General features: G+C 40.8%; 1 protein-coding gene across 2 annotated transcripts in view; it reads left to right on the top strand.

Annotated features, from left to right (window-relative positions):
* The window catches only part of nipsnap2 (nipsnap homolog 2), a 127,704-nt gene that overhangs the window by 85,174 nt on the left and 17,206 nt on the right, over nucleotides 1–25,324 (top strand). Inside the window, exons 1-7 of one of the 2 annotated variants that reach the window (XM_078548584.1) lie at nucleotides 329–497; nucleotides 11,612–11,751; nucleotides 11,840–11,885; nucleotides 15,131–15,225; nucleotides 15,902–15,972; nucleotides 19,779–19,919; nucleotides 22,562–22,593. In XM_078548584.1, the coding sequence (XP_078404710.1) occupies nucleotides 373–497; nucleotides 11,612–11,751; nucleotides 11,840–11,885; nucleotides 15,131–15,225; nucleotides 15,902–15,972; nucleotides 19,779–19,919; nucleotides 22,562–22,593 (650 nt within the window). In that variant the 5' untranslated portion in view covers nucleotides 329–372. Of the gene's footprint in view, nucleotides 1–328; nucleotides 498–11,611; nucleotides 11,752–11,839; nucleotides 11,886–15,130; nucleotides 15,226–15,901; nucleotides 15,973–19,778; nucleotides 19,920–22,561; nucleotides 22,594–25,324 lie in introns of those variants that run through there. The other variant, XM_078548585.1, reaches the window with a different exon arrangement.

The following is a 25,324-nucleotide window of genomic DNA, read 5'->3' as shown; positions in this document are numbered from 1 at the left end:
CCCTGTAGTGCAACCTGGTGCTCAAAGCAAAGGCACCACAGGTCTGCCTGAGTTTGTCTGGTTTGAATTTTGAATGCAGATTTTTGATACGGTCGTCACTGCTTAGCCATGCAGGATAAATCTTAAATCGGAGCACCAAGATCAAATGTCAGCAACTTGAAATATGTGCAAATTAATTATAAGATTCTTGAGATGTGACTCCCCACGGTGATGAAACAGGAGACCTTGGAGCCCATTCCTGGAATAAAGGATGATTTTCGATGAGCAGCCAAGGCCTGAAGCTGCTGTTGCTCGCGGGGAGGTGCGGCCTGGTCTGGCCTGCGGCGCATGCGCACGTCGCGGCGCCGGGGTGAATGTCACCTCCACAGCAAGATGGCGGCCAGAGTTCTCGGTAACATTGTGGCCGCTGCGAGGAGGGCCACAGTCTGGACACAGGGCGAGGGTCGGGCTCCGGCAGCCGCTGCTGCTACCGCCACCAGCACAGCCACTATAACCAGGTCAGTGTCCGGTCGGGGCCTCGCCTTTGCCACCGCTTTGGCTCAATGTTACTGGAGGCCGGCTGAGGTAAACTGAGGTAAAGTTTATGTCCGCAGGCCCTTCCTTCTCCGCCAGAAGGAAAGTCAGGTGTCACTGTGCTTCTTCGTTTCAATTGTTCCTCAACGCCAGCAGAGCGAAGTTAACTTAACGTTCAGTTTAGCAGGTATCTAAATAAACGGCTGGCGATTAGCTGCACATCTTTTCAACCCTGAACTCGAAGTTTTTTTTTGAAGACCCGCACTTGCGGATTTGCATTTTGTCAAGGTCATTTATCTTTAGCAATTTTAATAACTGCGCAAAATGTTGCCGGGGTGTGTTCGTTTATCCATCCTGTTTAAAGTTAAACAAATCACTGGGTAACTGTACCAATTGGTTCACGAGAGCTATTTCAACATGCCTCTGAATTTGTTCATTCTGAGCAAAAGGAATATAGACATTGTTTGGAATGTATGGCGAGTAAAATGGCATTATTGTGTTAGTATCAGAGCAGGAGTAAAATAACAATTATTAACATTAAACCTTTAATCAAACTCTTCCACAAAAATGTCATTTTTTTGGTATATATTTAAAACTGAATCGTAGATTCGAGTTCAATTTGTGACCACAACAAAATTATGAAACCCTGGTCTATATGACAATTTGTTGATTGTTCGAGCAAGGAATTGTGGATTTGCACATTGTCATATTAATATTCGAATATGGGACAGGAAAACGTTACTGGTGAGGAATTGGGAAAATCTTTTTAGCGTGATCAGGACTGTTTTTCCCACCAGTGTTCCTGTTCCAAAAAGGAGGGGAACAGGACCTTATCTGGTTTGTTGTGATGAAATAGAGCAATTGGACAACCTAAAAGATAAGAAAACATTGGAAAACGTGACCACAATGCAAGTTCGCTCTGTGTGAGAATAGGAATATAAGAATTTAGTACTCACTTAGTCTAAGATATAACATTCCATAGTTCTGTAGTATTGGACCAGTGCCCTATACAAACTCAGAATCAAATCCAGAAATGTATGCTTTATTTCTCTGACTTAACATTTCAAGTCCTGTTTGCTGTCTCTCCTGTTCCCACGTTGTGCTAATGGATTCAGTTATTCAAAATGTTTGGATGACAGTGGGAAATATTTAAAATGGCACTATAAGTACATTTGAGTAAAGACAAATCATGATTGTGTCAAAGGCAGGAGTCCTGTGGATGAATAGGAAGAAAAGATCACATTTGAAACATTTTTAAAAAACTTTAGCATTTAGCACTTGGTCAAAGAGCTTGAATTAATAAAAAGCATACAAGAAAACTACAAAAAAAGTTAAAAGCTAAGAGAAAATGGTTTAAAAAAATTTGTACGGTGCCTTTAATGTAATAAAACATCCCAAGGCTCTTCAACGGAGTGTTATAAAGTGTTAAACACCGAGCCACGTGAGGCATATGCAGTCAGGAGGGAGTTGCCCGAGGAGTGCTCAACATCAACTGTGGACCCCATGAGGTGTCATGGTATCAGGTCAAACATGGGTAAGAAAACCTCTTGCTGGTAACCACCGCCACCCCGCACCCCCTCCCCTCTTAGCTGATGAGTCATTACTCCTCCATATTAAACATCATTTGGAAGAAACACTAGGTTGGTAAGGGCACAGAATGTACTCTGGGTGGGGGACTTCAATGTCCATCACCAAGAGTGGCTTGGTAACACCACTAATGACTGAGCTGACCTAGTCCAAAAGGACACAGCTCTAAACTGGGTCTGTGGCTGGTGGCAAGGGAACCAACAAGAGGGAAAAACATACTTGACCTCATCCTCACCAACCTGCCTGCCACAGATTTCAAACAGATCTAGCGACTCAACTGGCCATCAGCAGCAGCCGAATTGTTTACAGCCACAATTTGTAACCTCATGGCCAGCATATCCCCCACTCTACCATTACCATCAAGCCGGGGCTCAACCCTGGTTCAATGAAGAGTGCAGGAGGGCATGCCAGGAGCAGCACCAGGCTAAAACGATGTGGTATCAACTTGGTGAAGCTATAACACAGGACAGCTTCCATGCCAGGCTGCAGAAGCAGCGTGCGATAGGCAGAGCTTGGTGACCCCACAACCAATAGATCAGATCTAAGCTCTGCAGTCCCGCCACATCTAGTCATGAATGGTGGTGGAAGAACAACTAATTAGAGGAGGAGGCTCCACAAATATACCCTTCATCAATGATGGAGGAGCTGAAGCATTTGCAATCATCTTCAGCCAGAAGTGCCGAGTGGACGACCCATCTTGGCCTCTTCCTGAGGTCCCCAGGATAACAGCTATCAGTCTTCAACCAATTCGATTCACTCCACGTGATTTCAAGAAACTGGATACTGCAAAGTCCTGACACATTCCGGCAATAGTACTGAAGACCTGTGCTCTAAAACTAGCCACGCCCCCTAGTCAAGCTGTTCCGGTACAACTACAACATGGCATCTACCTGGCACTGTGGAAAATTGGCCGGGTATGTCCTGACCACGTAAGCAGGACAAATCCAATTCTGCCAATCACTGCCCCATCAGTCTACTCTTGATCAACAGCAAAGTGATGGAAGGTGTTGTCGACAGTGCTATCAAGCAGCACTTACTCAGCAATAACCTGCTCACTGCTGCTCAGTTTGGGTTCCTCGAGGGCCACTGAGCTCCTGACCTCATTATAGTCTTGGTCCAAACATGGACTAAAGAGCTGAACTGCAGAGCTGAGGTGAAAGTGACTGCCTTTGACATATAGGCAGCATTTGACTAACTATTGCATCAAGGAGCCCTAGCAAAACTAGAGTCAGTGGAAATGCGGGTTTGAAGTCATGCCTAGCACAGAGGATTGTGCATTGTGGTTGTTGGTTACTTATCTCATTCCCAGGATATCGCTGCAGGAATTCCTTAGGGTAGTGTCCTAGGCCAACCATCTTCAGCTGCTTCATCCTTCCCTCCATCATAAGGTCAGAATTAGGATATTTGCTGCTGATTGCACGATGTTCACCATTGCAGATTCTGTGCCCATGTGCAGCAAGACCTGGACAACATTCAGTCTCGGGCTGATAAGTGGCAAGTAACATTCGCGCCACACAAGTGCCAGACAATGATCTAACAAGGGAGAATCCAACCATCTTCCATTTGACATTCAGTGCATTACCATCGTTGAATCCCCTGCTATCAACAGCCTGCCGGTTTACCATTGAGCAGAATCTGAACTGGACCAGCCATATAAATACTGTGGCTACAAGAACAGGTCAGAGTGGGAATTCTGCAGTGAGTCACTTCTCCAAAGCCTGTCTACAAGGCACAAATCAGGAGTGTGATGAAATACTTTCCACTTGCCTGGATGAGTGCAGCTCCAACAACACTTAAGCTTGACACCATCCAGGTGTCTGCAATCTCTAACACCTAGAAGGAGAAGGGCAACAGATGTATGGGAATGCTATCAACTGCAAGTTTCCCTCTAAGTCGCTCACCATCCTGACTAGACCTAATATGGCCATTCCTTCACTATCGCTAAGTCAAAATCCTGGAAATCCCTCCCTAACAGCACTATGGGTGTTCCTACAACACATGGGCTGCAGTGGTTCAAGAAGGCAGATCACCACCACCTTCAATTTAGGATGGGCAATAAATGCTGGCCTTGCCAGCGATGTTTATACCCCATGAAAATGTTTAAAAGGCGATATTAGGCAGATGGACAAAAACTTGGTCAAAGGTATAGGGTTTAAAGAGCATCGTAAAGAAGATGTGGAGACGAAGAGGTGTAGGGAGGGAATTCAGAACCTAGGGACTAGCCAGCTGAAGGCACAGTCACCAATGGGGGAGTAATTACAATTGGGGATGCTCAAGAGGCCAGAATTAGATGAGGGCAGATATCCTCCAGCCTCACATCGAACCATGATATTACACAGGTAGGAAGTGAGGCTTATGGAGGTATTTGAAAATAAGAGTAAGAAATTTAAAGCCAAGTTACTGATTCCCAGTCAAGCAATGTAGGTCAGCAAGCACAGAGATGATAGGTGAATGGGACATGATGCCAGGAAGGACACGGGCAGCAGAGTTTTGGATGACCACAAATTAATGGAGGGAACAATGTGGGAGGCACGGCAGGATTACATCAGCGTTGTCAAGTTTGAAAGTAGCAAAGGCGTGCACAAGGCTTTAAGCAATACATGAATTGTGGCGGGGCGGATTCACGTGATACAGAGATGGAAATAGGCAGTCTTAATGATGGTGTGAATGTGGTCAGAAGCTCAACTTGCAGTCAAGTATGAGACCAAGGTCGTGAGCAGTCTGGTTTAGTTTCAGACAGTTGCCTGGGAGAGGTATAGATTCGGTAGCTGGGGAACTGATTTCGCAGCTGAAGTCAATGGCTTCAGTCTTCCCAATATTTAACTAGAGAAAATTTCAGCTTATCCGGTACTGGATGTTGGCTAAGTAGTTTGATAATTTAGTAACAGTGGAGGAGAGAGGTGGTGGTGAGTTAGAGCTGGATGTCATCAGCGTACATGTGAAAACTGATGTTATGCTTTGGAATGATGTCGCCGAGGGGCAGCGTGTGAAAAATAGGCCAAGATTAGATCTTTGGGGGATATCAGAGGTAATGGTGCAGAAGTGGGAAGATAAGCCATTGTAAGTAATACAGTACCCAGGCTACGATTAAAGAGTTAAGAGTTGAAGCATGCAAGTGCAGTTTCACCCAGCTGGATGACAGTGGAGAGTCATTGGAGGAGAATGGTATGATCAACAGCTTCAAAGGCTGCAGACAGGTTGAGAAGGATGAGGAGTGATCCCCGATTTGAAAAATAAACTTGAGTGGTGCCCAGCCACTTTAGCTATTCATTGCCAGGCCTGCTGCAACCACATGTATGTTGACTGGTCCTCTGCCAGAACTGTCAACCACCACAGGATCGTCATGGGGTGTAAAATTAGCACCGTTTTTTTTTCTGAACACCCACTCTGTACTTATCCACGTTTCTTGCACCTGCCACCCCTCAAAGATCGTCTCATTTAAGAAATCTACCTCCTGTGGTTTTTACCTTTATGCTCCCTAACATGTTGACCACTCAATATTCTTCCTGGCCCCATTCCATTTTATATTGTAAATGATTTTCTCGCCTCATGCTCTAACCCTGCTCCCTTTCAAAACTGCCATCGATTCTGTCTTCAAAAAGCCAATCCTTGACTCCTTGTAAATCTCCACTACATTTCTAAATGCTCTTTCCTGTCCTTGAGTAATTAAAATACAGGCATGTAGGTGCAGTAGCATAGTGATTTTGTTACTAGACTGATAATCCAGAAGCACTGGAATAATGATCTGGAGATACTGTATCCCACCACATCAGCTGGGGAATTCAAATTCAGTTAATCAAATAAAAAGCTAAAGTCAGTAATGGTAACCGTGAAACTACCAAACTGTTCCATCTGATTCACTAACGCCCTGCAGGGAAGTAAATCTGCTGTCCTTACCTGGTCTGGCCAACATGTGACTCCAGACCTACAGCAGTCCAGTTGTCTCTTAACTGCCCTCTGAAATAGCCTACCAAGCCACTCAGTTATATCAAACTGCTAAAAGAAAAAATAAAAATAAAATCGACCTAGACACCAAACATGATAAAGACCAACCTTGCCCAGTCAACCCTACAAAGTCGTCCTCACAAACATACAAACAAGGGGCAGGAGTAGGCCATTTGGCTCCTCAAGCTTGCTCTGCCATTTAATAAGATCATGGCTGATCTGATAGTAACATCAAATCTGCATCCTTCCTAACCCCGATAACCTATCACCCTCTTGCTTACAAAGAACCTATCCACCTCTGCCTTAAAAATCTTCAAAGACTCTGCTTCCACCGCCTTTTCAGGAAGAGAGTTCCAAAGACACTCAACCCTCTGAGAGAAAAAAATTCTCCTCATCTTTGTTTCAAATGGGCGACCCCCTTTTTTTTAAACAGTGACCCCTAGTTCTGGATTCTCCCACAAGAGGAAACATCCTCTGCACATCCACCCTGTCAAGTCCCCTCAGGATCTTTTATGTTTCAATCAAGTCGTCTCTTACTGTTCTAAACTTCAGCAGATACAGGCCTAGCCTGTCCAACCTTTCCTCATAAGACAACCTTATGACATGTTGGGAGTTGTCCCAAAATTAGGAGAACTCAATCAGACTACTCAAGCAACAGCCTGACATTCTCATGCACACAGAATGTACCCTTTTTCCCATGTCCCAGACTCCTCCATTACCATTCCTGGGTATGTCCTATCCCACTGACAGGACAGCCCTACCAGAGGTCGTGGTACAGTGGTATACAGTTGGGATGGAATGGCACTAGGAGTCCTCACATTGACTCCAGACCTGATGAAGTCTCATGACCTCAGGGCAAACATGGATATAGAAACCTCCTGATTAGCACCTGATTGCCGCCTACCACCCTATCTCAGCTGATCAATCTGTACTCCTCTGTTGAACACTTTAAAAAAGCACTGTGAAGGTGGGAAAGGCACAGAATGAACTCTTGGTGAGGGACTTCAATGTTCATCACCAAGAGTGGCTTGGGAACACCACTACTAACCAAACTGACTGAGTCCTGAAGGGCATATCTGCCAGATTAAGCTTGTGGCAGGTGTGAGAGAACCAACACAAGCAGAAAAGCCTACTTGACCTCATCCTCACCAAACTACCTAGCACAGATTTCTGTCCATGGTAGGAGTGACCACCGCACAATCTTTGTGGAGACAGAATCCTCTCTTCACATTGAAGACACCCTCCACCATGTTGTGTAGCACTATCACTGTGCAAAATGGGATATATTTAGAACAGATCTAGCAATTCAAAACTGGGCATCCAGAAAGTGGTGTGTGCCATCATCAACAGCAGAATTGTATCCTACCACAAGTTGTAACCATGTGGCCTAACATATCCCTCACTCTATCATTGCCATCAAGCCAGGGGACCAACCCTGGTTCAATGAGAGAGTGTTCCACCTGAAGAGTGATGCTAACTTGGTGAAACTCTGCAGTTCTGCCATATTCAGTCGTGAATGTTGTTGAACAATTAAAGGGAGAAAGAGGCTTCTTGAGTATCCCCACTCCCAAGGATGACATGGCCCAGCATGAGTGCAAGAAACAAGGCTGAAAAGTTTTCGACCATCTTCAGTCAGAAGTTCCAAGTAGATGATCCAGCTAGGCGTTTTTCTAAGATCCCCGCAATCACAGAAGCTAATCTTTAACCAATTTATTTCCCTCCATGTGATATCAAGAAATGGCTGAGGGCACTCAATATGGTAAAGGCTATGCACCTCAACAACTCTTCATCTATACTGCTGAAGATTTGTGCTCCAGAACTCCCTGCATTTCTAGCCAAGCTGCTCCAGTACAGCTACAACACTGGTGTCTATCTGACAATGTGGAAAATTGTTCAGATATGCCTTGCCTACAAAAAGGAGGGCAAATCTCATCTGGCCAATTGCCACCCCACAAGCCTAACCTCACCAAAGTATTATATTTTGTCAACAGTGCTGTACAACAGCACTTACTGACCAATAACCTCCTCATCAATGCTCAATTTGGATTCTGCCAAGACCACATGGCTCCTGACCTCATTTGACCCTTGGTCCAAACATGGACAAAAAAATGATCCACCCATGGCATCAAGGCAGCATTTATTGGCCATCCCTAATTGCCCTTGAGATGGTGGTAATGAGCTGCCTTCTTGAACTCCTGCTGTCTCTGGTGTAGGTACGCCCACAGTGCTGTTAGGAAGGAAGCTCCAGGATTTTGACCCGGTGCTAGCGAAGGAACGGTGATATATTTCTAAGTCAGATGGTGAGTGGCTTGGAGGGAAACTTCCAAGCGGTGGTGTTCCCTTCTATCTGCTGACTTTGTCCTCAAGATGATAGTGGCCGTGGGAGTTGGAAGGTGTTACCTAAGGAGCCTTAGTGATTTTCTACAGTGCACCTTGCGGATGGTACACACTGCTGCCACTGTTCATCGGTGGTGGAGAGTCAATGTTTATGGATGGGGTGCCATTATGGTGGGCTGCTTTGTCCTAGATGGTGTCAAGCTTCTTGAGTGTTGTGGGAGTTGCACTCATGCAGGCAAATAGGGAGTATTCCATCACATTCCTGACTTGTGCCTTGTAAATGGATGACAGGCTTTGGGGAGTCAGGAGGTGAGTTACACACCGCAGGATACCTAGCCTCTGACCTGCTCTTGCAGCCACCATATTTATATGGATAATCCAGTTAGATTTCTGGTCAATGGTAACTCCCAGAATGTTGATAGTAATGGTAATGCCATTGAATGTCAAGGGGCAAAGGTTAGATTCTCTCTTGTTGGAGATGGTCGTTGCCTGGCACTTGTGTGGCGTGAATGTTACGTACCACTTGTCAGCCCAAGCCTGGATATTGTCCAGGTCTTGCTGCATTTGGACATGGACTGCTTCAGTATCTGAGGAGTCGCAAGTGGTGCTGAACATTGTGCAATCATCAGGGAACATCCCCACTCCTGATCTTATGATGGAAGGAAAGGCATTGATGAAGCAGCTGAAGATGGTTGGGCCGAGGACACTACCCTGAGAAACTCCTGCAGTGATATCCTGGAGCTGAGATGACTGACCTCCAACAACCACAACCATCTGCCTTTATGGTAGGTATGACTCCAACCAGCAGAGAGTTTTCCATCTGATTCCCACTGACTCCAGTTTTGCTAGGGCTCTTTGATGCTTCACTCGGTCAAATGCTGTCTTGATGTCAAGGGCAGTCAATCTCACCTCACTTCTGGAGTTCAGCTCTTTTGTCCATGTTTGAACCAAGGCTATAATGCAGTCAGGAGCTGAGTGGCCCTGGCGGAATGGAAACTGGGCGTCAGTGAGCAGGTTATTGCTAAGCAAGTGCTGCTTGATAGCACTGTTCCATCACTTCACTGATGATGGAGAGTAGACCGATGGGGCGGTAATTGGCTGGGTTGGATATGTCCTTTTTGTGTACAGGACGTACCTGGGCAAGTTTTCCACATTGCCGAGTAGATGCCTGTGTTTATAGCTGTACTGGAACAGCTTGGCTTGGGCACATCAAGTTCTGGAGCACAAGTCTTCAGTCCTACTGCCAGAATGTTGTCAGAGCCCATAACCTTTGCAGTATCCAGTGCCTTCAGCCATTTCATGATATCATGTAGCGTGAATCAAATTGGCTGAAGACTGGCATCTGTGATACTGGGGACCTCTGGAGAGGTTGTCCACCTAACACTTTTGGAAGAAGATTGTTGCGAATGCTTCAGCCTTAATTTTTTGCACTGATGTGCGTGGCTCCTCCATCATTGAGGATAGGGATATTTGTGGAGCCTCCTCCTCCAGTGAGTTGTTTAATTGTCCACCACCATTCACAATTGGATGTGGCAGCACTGCAAAGCTTAGGTGTGATCTGTTGGCTGTGGAGTCGCTTAGCTCTGTCTATCACTTGCTGCTTATTCTGTTTGGCACTCAAGTAATCCTGTGTTGTAGCTTCACCAGGTTGACACCTCATTTTTAGGTACGCCTGGTGCTGCTCCTGGCATGCCCTCCTGCACTCTTCTTTGAACCAAGGTTGACCCACTGGCTTGGTGGTAATGGTAGAGTGGGGGATATGCCAGGCCATGAGGTTACAGATTATGGTTGAGTACAATTCTGCTGCTGCTGATGGCCCGCGGCACCTCATAGTCTGCCCAGTTTCATTCCTCTTTATTGACTTTGTAGCAGAGGGCTACATTTCAGAATGCCAATCACATTACTGTTTATCTGGAGTCACATGCAGGCCAGATATGCCAGGTCCACACAGCGCCTCATGATTGCCCTGTCTTGGGCCAGATCTGTTCCGAATCTATCCAATTTAGCACGTTGGTAGTGCCACACAACCTGATGAAAAGTGAGGATGGCAGATTTCCTTCCCTAAAGGACATTAGACTTTTATTCCAGATTTTTATTGAATTCAAATTTCACCATCTGCTGTGATGGGATTCTAACCCACATCCCTAGAGCATTACCCTGGATCTCTGGATTACCGGCCCAGTGACAATGCCACTATGCCCCCGCCCCACGATACTTCTCCATTTCTCTACTTTGCTTTCCTCCTTCAAGCCAGCCCTTAAACATATCTCTTTGTCCAAGCTTTTGGTCATCTGCCCTTGTATATCCTTGTGTGGCTTTGTGTCATATTTTGTTTTATAATGCTCCTGTGAAGCACTTTGGGATGTTTTACTATGTTAAAGTGCTATATAAATACGGTTATTGTTGAATAGACCTCGTATTAGACATGAGAAATTTGAGTTCTTATGAAATAATGCATAAAATTTCTTTCAGAAAACATTTTTGAGTGATTTAATTGATCTACAAACCATATTTTGAAAATGTTGAAATATTTCCCATTATAAATTTTAACATGTTTACATATGATTCTTCCGTTATAAATGTTTATATGAAATGTTGATGCAGAAAATAAGATTTGTGGGCAGGAGCAATTCACTTGCACAGATTTTTGTTGATGTAATTAATTAATTATTTGGCAATTCTCTGACCCCGTTTTCTGTGTGGACTCTCCTAACTAGATTCTTAATCGCATTTGTCTGATTGTTTTTATATTCTCAAACTACTGTGCTGCCTATAGCTATATAATATTGGAATAGTCTCTCTTTTTTGTAGTTATTATCTGTATTTCTTGCAATTTTGTCCATACCAATCTTTTCCCTTTTGGTACCTATTCTGTAGCTTCTTTAAGCATTTCTAAACATGACCTGCCCATCTTCAAAAGCAAAATACTGCAGATGTTGGAAATCTGAAATAAAAGCAAAAAATGCTGGAAATACACAGCAGGCAACCTGACCTGCTGAGTGTTTCCAGCACTTTTTGTTTTATCTGCTTGGTTTCCATGTTTTTCCTTATAACAGCACTGTCCAGCCCGATGTCTTTAACATTAAGAGTATGCCTTGCTAAAGTTGAATGTTTCTATTGTAATCATTCTCTTTTCCATCATGAGCCTAACCTTAAAAGCCACAGGATTGTGTCACTTGCTACAATGCTACCTAACTGGCTCTATTATTGTAATTATGTTTCTATGCAGGGCATTATCCGCGACTTCTTATAACAGCAGGGAGGATAGCTGGTTTAAATCGCTGTTCGTTAGAAAGGTGGATCCACGCAAAGATGCTCATTCAAACTTGCTATCTAAAAAGGAAACTAGCAGCCTGTACAAAATTCAGTGTAAGTACCTACAATATTTTTAAAGACTGTTAAGGAATGTATTATTTTCAAATTGTTTCCGCGTATAATTTTAAAAATTTCTTTCCAGTTCACAACGTAAAGCCAGAATGCCTGGAGGCTTACAACAAACTTTGGTAAGATTTAAAAAAATCTGATGTCTTATTCAGCTCTTTTGGCTAAAGAAAGCTAATCTTTGATTGATCTGGAGCACACTTATTATTCATATTCAGTTTCTCCCCTTTATTTTAAAAAAAGCCTCACTGTATGTCATATTAATTTGTACAATTAATTTCATAATAACAACCCTATAATACAATGTATTTTTTTTAAATCCTTGTATGACTGACAGCCAGCAGCATTTTTAATTTTCCAGCAGTAATCTTGAAATTGTTTTATAGTTATTGTAGCTATAAAGATGAGAAACATTTATGAAGTAAGATCCCTTTAGGGAAATGGTTTGGTAACTTTATTGCTATTACTGAATGTGAAAAACTTGACCTTTAGTTGACTCAGTTTAAGCTTAACAGTTCCATACTTAGAGTTAGATAAATATAACACTTTATGTTAGTAAAAGTAATGTAATAGGCATGTACTAACCTAAAGTACATTAGTAAAAATCATGGGAACTTTACAAAGACATCACTATAATCTTTTATAATGTTGTAAACTGAAAACAAAGGGCCTTGTCTGCTACTAAGGTAAACTATTACTCCTCATCCTTCTCAACCTCTTTGCAGTCTTTAACATAGTTGACCACTGCATCCTCCAACGCCCCTCTACTACCGTCCAGCTGGGTGAGACTGCACTTTCTAGCTTCTTTTTTACCTGTCTAACCATTGCCAGAAAATCACCTGTAATGGCCTCTCTTACAGCTTCTGCACTGCTATCTCTGGTGTTGCCCAAGGATCCATCCTCAACAATCGCCGCCCCCCCTGCCCCGCTCCACTCCCTGGACAACATCACCCAAAAAACAAGTCAGTTTGCACATGTATGCTGATGGAACTCAGCTCTTTTTCCCACTGTCATCTCCCCCTGCCCCACAATCCTTCTAGATACCTGTGCTCCTCTAATTTTGGCCTCTGGCACATTCCCAATTTTAATGGCTCCTCTGCTTATGGCCATGCGTTCTTATTGCTTTTTCAGACGCTCCTTAAAACCTACATCTTTGACCAAGTTTTTGATCATCTGCCCTAATATCTCCTTATGTGGATCAGTGTCATATTTTGTTTTATAATGCCCCTGTGCAGCACCTCGGATGTTTAATTCATTAAAGATTCTATATAAATAATGTGTAAGGTGTTATTCTATTTTCTGTCAACAACAGTTTTACCTGCATCGGGAATGTTTACTTGCATCAAAAACAACACTGAAGACACTCAGCAAGTCAGGCAGCATCCATTGGGAAAACACAAGACTGTTTGAGGTCTAAACATTTCTTAGAACCCTTTGCCTGACTGCTGTTTTCTTGATGGATGTTGCCTGATCTGAGTGTCTCCTGCGCTTACAGTTTTTGTTTCAGATTTCAGCATCTGTGATAGCTCCCTTGTTATGATTACTTGTTTGTTTGGTTAGAGTCAAAATAATTGCAGTCTTTGTTCTATGCATCTGGGCACCTCTGTATAATTTGTTTTGAGATTAGTTTTATGTCATTGGAGAGGGCCTTCTCCAATATGTTACTCTCACATTTCAGCTAGTTTACTTGATATCCAAAAGATACATTTTAATGAGTTGATGTAGTTTAACATTCAAGATGATATACTCCACTAGTTCAGCATAAAGTTAGTAACCAAACAATTGCACAGCTGGGAGGTTAGGTGGAACTGTTCATTTTGTTTAATATCATTTAATACAATTTACTTTACATTCTTCCTTTTAAGTTTAATTTCACTTTAATTTTTTGCCCATTCTCTGAATTGCTGGTCGTAAAGGGCCAATCTTATTGCACCGTCATTTCAACTCTGAACTATGGGTAACAAATATAAAATTGACACTCCACATTTATGCACATAGATGAAAAGGAAGATGAAAACAATTACTAGACGCACTAGTGCCCACCCATATCTGTTCGATAATGTAATCCTCCACACTACTGCTTATAATGTAAGTTTCTAAGATATGTAAGATAAGTGAAAAAAGGCCTGGACCAATTTCAAGAAATGTTCTGGGAAATTTATATTTCCGAATCACATTGGATACAACATAATGAGTTGGTTATTCAACATTCTCTTAAGTAAATGAGAATTCTCCAAAAATTTGTTTCTAATAGCAAATAGCAATGCTGAACTCAAAACATTGTGTGTAATTTATTGCACAGAAGGAAGAGCTCAAGTTTACTGTGTGTTACAAATTTTTGGTATGAACTAGAAATCCCCATGTGTCAAATAGTCAAAAACCCTGAAAGGTTACACCATGAAAGGGCTGGGCGATTTTGAGACAATCAACCCATTTCCTCACTGCATTTTTATGGGTCAGTCAAGCAGTTTTATTGGCATGGTGTGTGTTTAAACAGAAATGCAGGAAAAAGGTGGATGTGGGTGTGTGGATCATTGCAGGATAAGAGATGCAATAAGCATACAAGAGACCAGTATAATTGCAATATATTTGTACTTTGATCATACAGGAAAGCTGAGGTCATTTCTGTAATGCTGCAATAGTAATGAATTAATTATACAATAAATTATCAAATCAACTGAAATCTTCTACATCAACTTTGGAAGTTACTGTTTTAACTTTACGTATACTTAAGTACATTAAAAACTGAAATTAAGAAAGCCCATTGTCCTTTTACAATGGGAAGACTGAAAAAAAATTGCTGGTGTTTTTCTTTCTCTCCCTCTTCCTTTCTCCTCCCCAAACTCCCCCCCAACATCCTCCCCCTCCCCATAACCCTTGTTTTCTTGACAGAAGTAGCAGTTAGTTGAAATTCTGATAAACATTTGTACAAATGGAACTCCAAGTCAGTAATTCAACTCTGCATATGCACATCTTGCAGGTGTTATCTCAAGTTAGTTATTGAAGTAAACTGTTTACAGGAAAAGCAGAGGAGCTGATGAATGCACCCAATGGTGCAGCAGTGCACTCATCATAGAGATGAGTGCACTGATATAACATTGTGTGCACTTAGCAGCTCCTCTGCTATTCCTGTAAACAGTTTACTTCAATAACTAACTTGAGATAACACCTGTAAGATATCACTGATGTGATCTAATTCAATTCAGGTGTATAACCTGACGTATTTCAAATATCCTTCCCAAGGCTCATCACTAATCCTTCATTATTTTGTGTGATAGATTTTAGCCTATTTGTATAAAGTACGACAAATAAGAACATTTCTCAAGTTGTAAAATGCCTGAAATAAACACCTGTTTGTTCTTTGCAGCATAGAGGTACTACCAAAAGTTCATAAAGACGAAAACTACCCATGTGAACTTGTGGGGACGTGGAATACGTGGTATGGAGAGCAGGATCAAGCTGGTATGAATATTACTCTAGCAGAGTAGCAAGGCATAATTTATGTGTAAATGGTAGAAATAGGATTTTTTTTATAGTTGTCTAGTGCCCAAATTATGTTTTCTGTATTAAATTAAAAATTGAGTTGAATTTATTTCCTTGTTGCCAATTAAATTTATACCTGTAATATGAATGGTATTTTGTTTTAGGTGCATAAACCATTATGTAATTTTGATTTTGAACCTTTATTTTGTTTACAGACTGATATGTGATAATTCTGAAGTTTCTGCTTGTCACGGAAGTTAAACTCAACCTTCAAATCTTTATGCCAACTTACATTATGTGACATTCCGCAAACCTCCTTCTGACTTTCTTTGAAAAATCAATGTGCTCAGAAACAACTTTGTGTCTGATCATATTACCTTTGTATGTATATTACTTACAGATATTAGTGCATCATCTCAGATTCTTGAGCATGGTACTGGTCTAGGAGGAAATTAGTTATGACTATCAGTTGTTCTATTAGCCAAAAATTAAAACTTCACTTTGTGTGCAGTATCTAAAAATAAAAAAGGCATATTCATTGTCCACCTAGTGTTTTCATTAGCTCAAAACCAAAACACAGGGATAGCACGTGGTGACTCACAGCATGAAATAGAGAAGACTTGCTATTCTGTTATCCTATTTCTATCTTTTTCAGTCCACCTCTGGAAGTATAGTGGAGGTTACCCCACGCTTACCGAGGTGATGAGTAAGCTCAGACAAAATAAGGTAACACCATTAAAAGGGTGTATTTTGGTTTTAACAAAATGATGGAAGATCTTGTTTTTATAGTCTTCTGCTTTTAGTAGCACTTACATAATAAGTATTTGTTAACTATAAATTTACCAGGGCAGACAAATGAGAGTTGGAATGAGAGCTTAGATTTTGGCTTTATGTTTATATTTCCTCTGTTTTAAAGGCAACTGAAAATCCAAATGTAAAATGCCAGGAGAAAATATATCTGAAATAATACAATTTTAGCGCCACAACAAAAGTTTTGGCAGAATGAGAAAACAACACAATTATTAGATATTGCAGTTTGGATGTCATACTTCATAAAGGCTTTAAGTATTTTCACGTTCTCAAATTAGGCAACTTTGTGGCAAATGGAGCAACATTGCAATTATGTTTGAAAGCATAAATTTTAAGGTTTTACTTCTGAAATGCATTTGAAAGTACAAAACTTGATTGGAGGTTGCAGTGCCTATTATAAATATGATATTGTCATTGCAAAAAGAATCAGCCTTTACCAGGAGCAATTTTTTCCCAGAAACAAAAGTTTTTGTAATTGTAATAATTTGACATGTATAGGAGCAATAGGAGCAATATTTATTCAATTGCTGTTGGAGTTCGGAAAAGGCTTACTATTTTGCAGATGGATATAGAAAACAGACGACACCATAACATGCTTCCAGACAGCATATGGTTATCGCGGCCACGTTATAAGCTCCCTATCACATCAGTCACTCTAGTTGATTTCTTAAGAGAAATTTGATTATTTTTTTGAAAACATGTTTAACAAATTTAGGGTGTTATTTTGATTATTAATTTAAATATTTACTTGTTGATTTGTTGTAGCTCCTCCATTTGATGTTTCTACTAATTTGATCAATGCCTACAATGGAATGACAGGACTTTGATAGTATAAGTTCTTTAAATGGATGGAAATATGAAACAGATTGTGAAAAATGAAATTGTCTGAAATGCACTTCATCCAACATGAATGTAGATGATTTGTCTTAATTAAGTGAATGTTTATATATTCTAAAGAGATTCCCAGTATTTCATTGTATGTGATAACATGAGGGCTGAGCATAGCATCTTATTTTTCAATTTCAAAGAGATAATCTTACCTCAACAGCTATTGCTAGGCATAATTAATAAATTATTGCTGTGTTAATATATGTCTGACAGTGATCTGCAAGCAATAATTTATTTGATTGAGGTCTCTTAAACTATTACCAATAGAATTGGGTGGTCTAGTAATGTATGAAGCCTTGGAGGAGCACAGGCAGGTGGTTGTCGGGCTGGAGGAGATTATAGAACTAGGAAAGGGCAAAGCCTTGGAGGGATTTGAAAACACGTGTAAGAATTTTTAAATTAAAACGCCAGGCCAGGAGCCATTGTAGCTCAGCAAGCACAGGGGTGATGGGTGAACAGGACTTGATGCGATTTAGCACGTGGGCAGCAGAGTTTTAGATGAGCGCAAGCTGAAAGGTGGGAGGCTGACCTGGAGAGCTTTGAAATTGTCATGCCTAGAGGTAACAAAGGCATGAATGAGAGCTTCAGCAGCAATGAGGTGAGGCATTGTCACGTGGTGTTACAGAGCTGGAAGTAGCTGGTCTTGATGATGGAGTGAATATGTGCTCACCTTGGGATTAAATATAACATGCTTGTAGCAAACAGTCTGGTTCAGCCTCAGACGGTTGCCAGGAAGAATGACGGAGTCAGTGGCTAGGGAATGGGGTTTGTGGCAGGGATTGAAGGCTATGGAGGAAATTTCTGCTCATCCAATACTGGATGTGATGCAAGCAGTATGATAAATTAGAGATGGAGTGGTCAAGAGAGGTGATGGTGAGGTAGAGCTTGGTGTTATCAGCGTACTCATGGAGCCTAATGTATTTTTGGATCATGTCTCCGATGGGGCAGCGCATAAATGAGCAATAGGAGGGTGCTATCCTTGGGAGACTCCAGAGGTAATGGTGTGGGTGGAAAAAAAAGCCCATTGCTGCAGGTGATTCTCTGGTTATGACTGCGTAGATGTGTTTATATGTAATAAACAACAAAAGCTACTTGCATTTAGATGGTGCCTTTAATGTAGTAAAGTATCCCAACGTGCTTCACTAGAGTGTTACCAAACATATTTTAACACCATGCAGGTCAAAAGCTTGGTCAAAAAGATGGATTTCAAGCAGTGTCTTAAAAGGAAGAGAAATAGAAAGGCAGAGGAAACTTGGAGCTTGGTGCTTAGGCAGCTGAAGGCATGGACATCAGTGGTGGAGTGATTAAAATTACTGAAGTGCAAAGGCTATAATTGGAAAAGAGCAGAGATCTCGGAGGGTTATAAGAGCATAGTTTGGCTTGAATCCTAGGCAGGCTGTATGAATACCAGTGAGCTGATTTATTACTATGTGCATGATAAAGATGTTTCATCTAAAAAGTCTTGAAAAAGGTTTTTCCATTTACTGGGATGAATTCTCCCTGATATTTATCCACTTTATGCTAAAATTTGGTAAATGATTGCTCATTTAAACATTTTTGGAGTGGCAATATTAGTTGTTGTAAGCCCAAAAAGGCTCTTATTTTTTAATTCTCTCTCCAGCTACTTGACTGGGTTCACTATCTGTTGCACTGCTTTTTTTCATTCATGGGATGTGGGCATCGCTAGTTATGCCAGCATTTATTACCCATCCCTAATTGCTCTTGAGAAGATGGTGGTGAGCTGCCTTCTTGAACCACTGCAGTCTAAGTGGTGTAGGTACACCCACAGTGCTATTGGGGAGGGAGTTCCAGTATTTTGACCCAGCAACAGTGAAGGAATGTCGATATATTTCCAAGTCAGGATGGTGAATTGCTTGGAAGGGAGCTCCAGGTCGTGGTGATCCCATGTGTCTGCTGCCCTTGTCCTTCTAGACGGTAGTGGTCATGGGCTTGGAAGGTACTATCTAAGGAGACTTGGTGAGTTGCTGCAGTGCATCTTGTAGATGGTACACACTGCTGCCACTGTGTGTCACTGGTGGAAGGAGTGAATGTTTGTAGATGGGGTGCCCATCAAGGGGGCTGCTTTGTCCTGGATGGTGAGTGTTGTTAGAGTTGCACTCATCCAGGCAAGTGTAGAGTATTCCATCACACTCCTGACTTGTGCCTTGTAGATGGTGGACAGGCTTTGGGGAGTCAGGAGGTGAGTAACTCGTTGGAGGATTCCTAGCTTCTGACGTGCTGTTGTAGCCACAGTATTTACATGACTAGTCCAGTTCAGTTTCTGGCCAAGGGTAACCCCCAGGATGCTGTTAGTCTGGAAACAGGTTATCCCCTTTGTTGCATTTAGACTGTGGTCTGGGCGAAAGCTGACTCACTTAATACCCTTAATTAGATTTTATTGTGTACTGTTAGAACATGCATAATGCAATATCTTCAGAAACTAGTAATTGTATGAAAATATCTGCTTTTAAGCTATGCCATCAAATAATCTAGGTAGATGAAGGGACTGAGTTCAGTATCTTTGTTAAATTAATTTATTGTAAATTCCTTTATTATTGCAAGATGTCAGATTTGACAACTGTTTAATGGATGGCAAATCTTGAGCGTAAGAATTGCCTTTTTCAAAGGCTGCTTATGGCATTGTTAACAGTATATTTTATTTCTGTACATTGGAGCAGGGTATTACTGTAGAAAAATAGGTTGGGTGCACTGGGATTCTATTGTATTCTGCATCATATTAATAGCAGGAAACTTTTCTTGATATTGATTACATTACTAGACTAGTATGAAAATTTAACTTGCCTGCAAGTGAAGTATATACCTTTTTTTTTCAGGAGTTCATGGAGTTCAGGAAGGCAAGGGGTAATATGCTGCTATCTCGAAAAAACCAATTGCTTTTGGAGTTCAGTTTCTGGAATGAGCCAGTACCTAGATCAGGACCTAATATTTATGAACTCCGATCCTACCAGCTCAGGGTAAGGAACATGTGCTGCTTGTATTTAATTTTTATATATGTATTCTCAAATAGGAGGTTTTGACGGAAAATGTAAACACTCAAATCAATTTGAAATGTGGTAGTCAGTAAACCCATACTGAAATACATCAATATTTCGGGCTTGTAATTTGAGAATACAATAATAATTTCCCACTTGGAATATAAAATGACTAATAATGCAAAACCTGTCACTTACGGTAAGTTTGGTGGACTTATTAGTGTCACTTGTGTTCTGCTCCCTGGTTTCTCCTCCCATTCTTTTTCAAGTTAGAATTAAATTCTGTCTCCTTTCTCATGCCTGGCCATTGCTGCTATGCCTCCTGAAGATGATTGCTGATGCACGCTTGTTTCTAACTAAAGAAGGAAAAGTTTTAAGGGCTGTAAGGAAAGAGCGAGGAGTCATTGTTGTATATTTTTTCAAAATTAGGAATATTATTTAAGCTGTTGGGCACAATGGTAGTTTTAATGTTCTCTTCGCCAAAATATCAACTGAAAAATTTAAAACTGAAAAGAAATAAGGTATACCTCTTATCAACAATAGGGAAAGCAGAGAGGATCTGCAATGTATCACACAAGATTATAGACCTTTGAAATTTCCTTTTGAACTCTAAATTAACTTTCTTACCCATATAATTGGAAGACAAAAAAAGTTCTTATTAGAACCACTGGCTTTAACCTAGTAAGTGGAATCTGCTAGAGCTTTTCAATATTATGATGAGGTAAATAATATATTGTTTCCTTATGTTGACAAGGCACAAATACTGCAGACAGAATTAAAAGAAAGATTAGAGAAAGTTTCTTTATATGGAGGATAAGAAAATGTGGAATTCTCTGCCACAGAGCATTGTTGAAGCAAAGTTCATATATTCTTCTAAAATTGAATTGGATAATTGCTTGAAAAACAATAATGGCTCATGTGGATAAAAACTTGAGGGTTCAAATGGTCTGTTCCTGTACAGTGATATTTTGTTTCTAATCTGGGCTGTCCACACCTTTTTCATGGGTGCACTCCATGGAAACTAGGGTCATAAAGTTTTTATCCAATTTCCCTCTTAAATTGAATATATCTCAAATTGAAATCTTGGTATTCTGATAGCTTTTATCATTATTGAGGCAAAAGTTTTTTTTAAAAAAGTCTCATTCTAAACGTCCGATTCCATGAAATGAAAACAGGCTAAACCTGGAGATAAGAAATAAATGCACACAAGACTGAGTTACTTGGCTTCAAGGGCTGATTGGCAGGCTTGTGCCCAGATGTAGTTTGGACATCAAGACCTATTATTTCCCACATTCCATTTCAAAGCCAGGTTGATGACAGATCTTTCCTTCTGGTCTGTTTTATCCTTCCCCAAGGTAACTTTGCAAGTTGATGTCCACTTACTCTTGCCAAGTAGCTGATAATTCTTGCATCATCTCAATAACCAAGTACAATACATCTTTATGTTCTTTTACAAATGCTTTGACTTTGGCCGCAATATGCTGTAATTTGTTTCAATGTTTCTGATTAAATAGCAAACAAAGGAATTTATTGTGAATCCTGCATTCGTACAGTAAGTAATCGTTGCACACCATGAACCGAGGCTGAGTTTTTTTAAAAAAAAGCAACGACCTTGGGAGTGTTGATTTTATCAGTCCACAGGTAAAACAATGCCTAGACAAATTAATACAATATTTTCCATGCTAGCCAAATATACTACTCTGGATTCTGAATCATTAAGCTCTGAATAATTATCTTTAGCTCCACCAAGTAGTGCCATCTGGCACATGCACAGTCATGCAAGCTTAGAATTTAGGCAGGGAGGAATGTTCTGCAACGGGTTTCAAGGTCAAACATTTAAGTAGGAATATAAAATTATACTGGATTTGGTTAAGTCATTGTAATGTTTTACATCAAATTCTTGGCCTAAACATCACCTTGAAGGAAATGTAAATGTGGGAAGAATCAAATGAAAGAGAAGTTACATTTTGTTTTATGAGCTACTTAATTCACCTTATTATAAGGATAAGAAAGTTCATTTTGTTGCAAAGAGGGAAACAATGCAAATGTTGGAAATTTGAAATAAAAACAGAAATTCTGAAAATACATGGCAGATCTGGCAGCACCTGGAGAGAGAAGACAACTTAATATTGCATTTAGAGATATTTGTCAAAATCTTATTTGTCACCCAACCTTGCCAACCTAGAGATCTGAAATAAAGTCCATTGAACACTAAATGCATACGTACTTGCCACCATATTGTCCTAAACTATTTGCCATGGACACTGAACGGTGGTCCTCTAGCCCCTTTGCCCAATTGAACAGGTTACCTATGCCCAATGCACTTCAGTGCTGTGGTACCAAGGTTCATGGTGCCACAATTACAGAGTAAGGATGCACAGACTATATGAGCCTAAAGGGGAAGGATGAGAAAAATTGGAAAAACTAAATTATATCTCATGGGGCAATTCATACTTGTTTGTTTAAACGAAATTTCTTCATTTTTCATAGATGAATAAGCAAAGCAAATTACAACACATTTACTATCTAAAAAATTATCCTATTACTGAAAAACTGAGATCCTGTTGCATGATATTTATAAATTCTGTTTTGATTGTTGTTTAATATTGGTATCATTTTTCCAGCCAGGAACAATGATTGAATGGGGTAATAATTGGTGAGTGGCATATTAATGCTTTTGTACAATTTATCCTGCTTGTACTGTAAGTACAGTGTGATATTTGCATTGCAAGGTTACTTGCCAGTGATGGATTAAGAGTATGGTTTCATCAATGCTTTGATATCCAAAATCACTGTTGGATATCCTAATCTATTTTCTTCAGAAAAGTTGACATTCTTGACTAGTCCCTTTACATATGCACTGTTCCCCAACCTTCAAAACTTGCTGAAAAAGCCAGTCCTCAACTCTTACACCTTCTCCACCTGCCACCCAGTGTCTATCCTCTCTGTAAGGTTTATGAACCCATTCTTGTCATCCATTTCTGTGCTTAACTTTCCCACTATTGTTTGACTGAAACCCATCAGTCTGGTTTCTGCCCTGTCCGCACCACAAAAGTTACCAGTTAGGCCTTATGTGACTAACTGTTAAATGCTATCCATCTTGTCCATCACAACTGCTCTATCCTGCTCTAAAACCTCTCCATTGTTCACTGTCATAGGGTAACCCTCTCTTGGTTCCACTTCTACTTCATCCAAAGTAGCTACCACTTTTCCAGTAGTAGCTTCTCCTGTCATCAGAGCATGGTGAACTCAGAAACACCTTGAGGTTCCTCCTTTAACTGATCTATATCTCATTTGTCAGCAACGTTATCTATAGTTATGTGGTCAGCTTCGACATGTATGCTGACAACAAGCGGCTCTACTTCTCTGGAGTATATAGGGAAGTGTGAAGTAATTCACTTAGGTCGAAGGAATTAAGCAGAATATTTTTGAAAAGCTAAGGAACTTGTAAGTGTTCATGTTCAGAGAGACTTGGGTGTGTTTGTACAAGGAATGCAATAAGTTAGCATGCAGGTGCAGCAAGCAATTAGGAAGGTAAATGGCATGTTGGCCTTTATTGCAAGGGAATTGGAGTATGAGAATAAATAAATCTTGCTACAGTTGTACAGGGTTTTGGTGAGACTGCATCTGGAATACTATGTGCAGTTTTGGTCTCTACATTTAAGAAGGGATATACTTGCATTGGAGACGGTATAGCGAAGGTTCACTAAACTGGCCCCTGGGATGAGGGGGTTGTCCTATAATGAGAGGCTGAGTAAATTAGGCTTTCATTCTTCTAAATTCCAGAGAACATGAGGTGATCTCATTGAAACTTACAAAATTCTGAGACGTTTGATAGGGTGGATGCTGAGAGATTGTTTCTGCTGGTTGATGGCATAGTCCCAGGATAAGAGGTTGATCATTTAGAACTGAGATGAGGAGAAGTTACTTCACTCAAAGGGTTGTGAATCTTTGGAATTCTGTACCCCAGAGTGTTGTGGATGCTTCATTGTTGAATACATTTAAGGCTGGGATAGGCAGATTTTTGGACACTTGGAGAGTTGAGGGATATTGGGAGCAGGCAGGAAAATGGAATTGAACCCAAGATCAGCCATGATCGTATTGAATGGCAGGGCAGGCTCGATGGGCCCTGTGGCCTACACCTGCTCCTATTTCTTTTGTTTTTCTGTTCTCTCACCACCAGTGACTCCGTGAACATCTGCCACCAGTGACATCCACATCCCGTGAATGAATGAAAAAGAACCAGTAGTGTTTAATCTTGGATGAGTTTCAGGTTCCATATCCATCATCCAGTCAACTGACTTTCACTTCTGCAGTATGACCTGAGTCTGCCCTTGTTTCAATTCCTGACCCTACTGGAAACCCTTCAATTTAATAGTAACTTTTGAAAGGAAGTTGGCTATAAACTTGAAAAGAAAAGATTAGTTTACAGGGCTATGGCGTAAGAGCAGGGAAGTGGTATTAAATGGATAGCTCTTTCAAAGGTCTGATGCAGATTGCTGGGTTGAATGCTTTCCTTCTATACAGACTTTATGAACTGAACCTTTTTTGTCACCTCTCTAATTTTCTATTACAGTTTGCTGTCTCTTTCTCCTTTATGAAGAACTTAGGAATTTTCGACTAGCTAAAGGCACTGTACAGGTGCAAGCTGTTGATAAATAAATGTCACAGTGAGCCTGTCACATGTAGACTCTGGATTTGAGTCAGCCAGGATTGGCAGAAACATTCACCAGCTACTGGCTGTGTTATCCGCATTGAAATTGACAAGGCGGCAGGAGTATTTGCTTGAAATGGATATCCAGGAGTGATTATAATTAATTTTTAATTGTTACCTGACCCCAAAAAGAGTTGGCGCTTGAGAATCATTCCCACCTATCTATTTCTTTAATAAGTTACGCAGTCATGTTCGTATGAGAAGTTATTCCATTTTTACTTTCCTGAGGGTGCAGAAATAATGGCCCAGAATTTGCTGGGAAAACAAGAACAAGTTTAATGTGTATACCGTTATTGGTGTGTAAATTGACTAGCAATTTGTGCCCGAGAGGAAACACCCCATTAATGTGAATTGCCCCAAACTGCTAGATGATTTTGCACTGCTCCACAGAACTCCCAAAAACCACAATTTGCCATCAACCTCATGAGTTTCAAGAAATTGCTACATTTGTGTAGTAAATACAAATTAAACTTGCTACAGCCAGTTAGGCCTGGCATATAATGATGTACCTATCCTTTCAATGATAAGATTTATGTTCAGCAATACCACTCAACCTCTCTGGCCCAGAAAGGGAACAATTGAATTGTAAGTCTCATTCCTGCAAGTGGTAAATTGTTCTTAGGGATTTTAAAATGTAACGTTTTTTAAGAAATACTTTTCCTTTGTCTCTTTT

This window comes from Cetorhinus maximus, chromosome 9 (genome assembly GCF_964194155.1).
Source record: "Cetorhinus maximus chromosome 9, sCetMax3.hap1.1, whole genome shotgun sequence".
Classification (NCBI taxonomy): Eukaryota; Metazoa; Chordata; class Chondrichthyes; order Lamniformes; family Cetorhinidae; genus Cetorhinus; species Cetorhinus maximus.
This window is presented reverse-complemented; position numbering and strand designations above follow the sequence as displayed.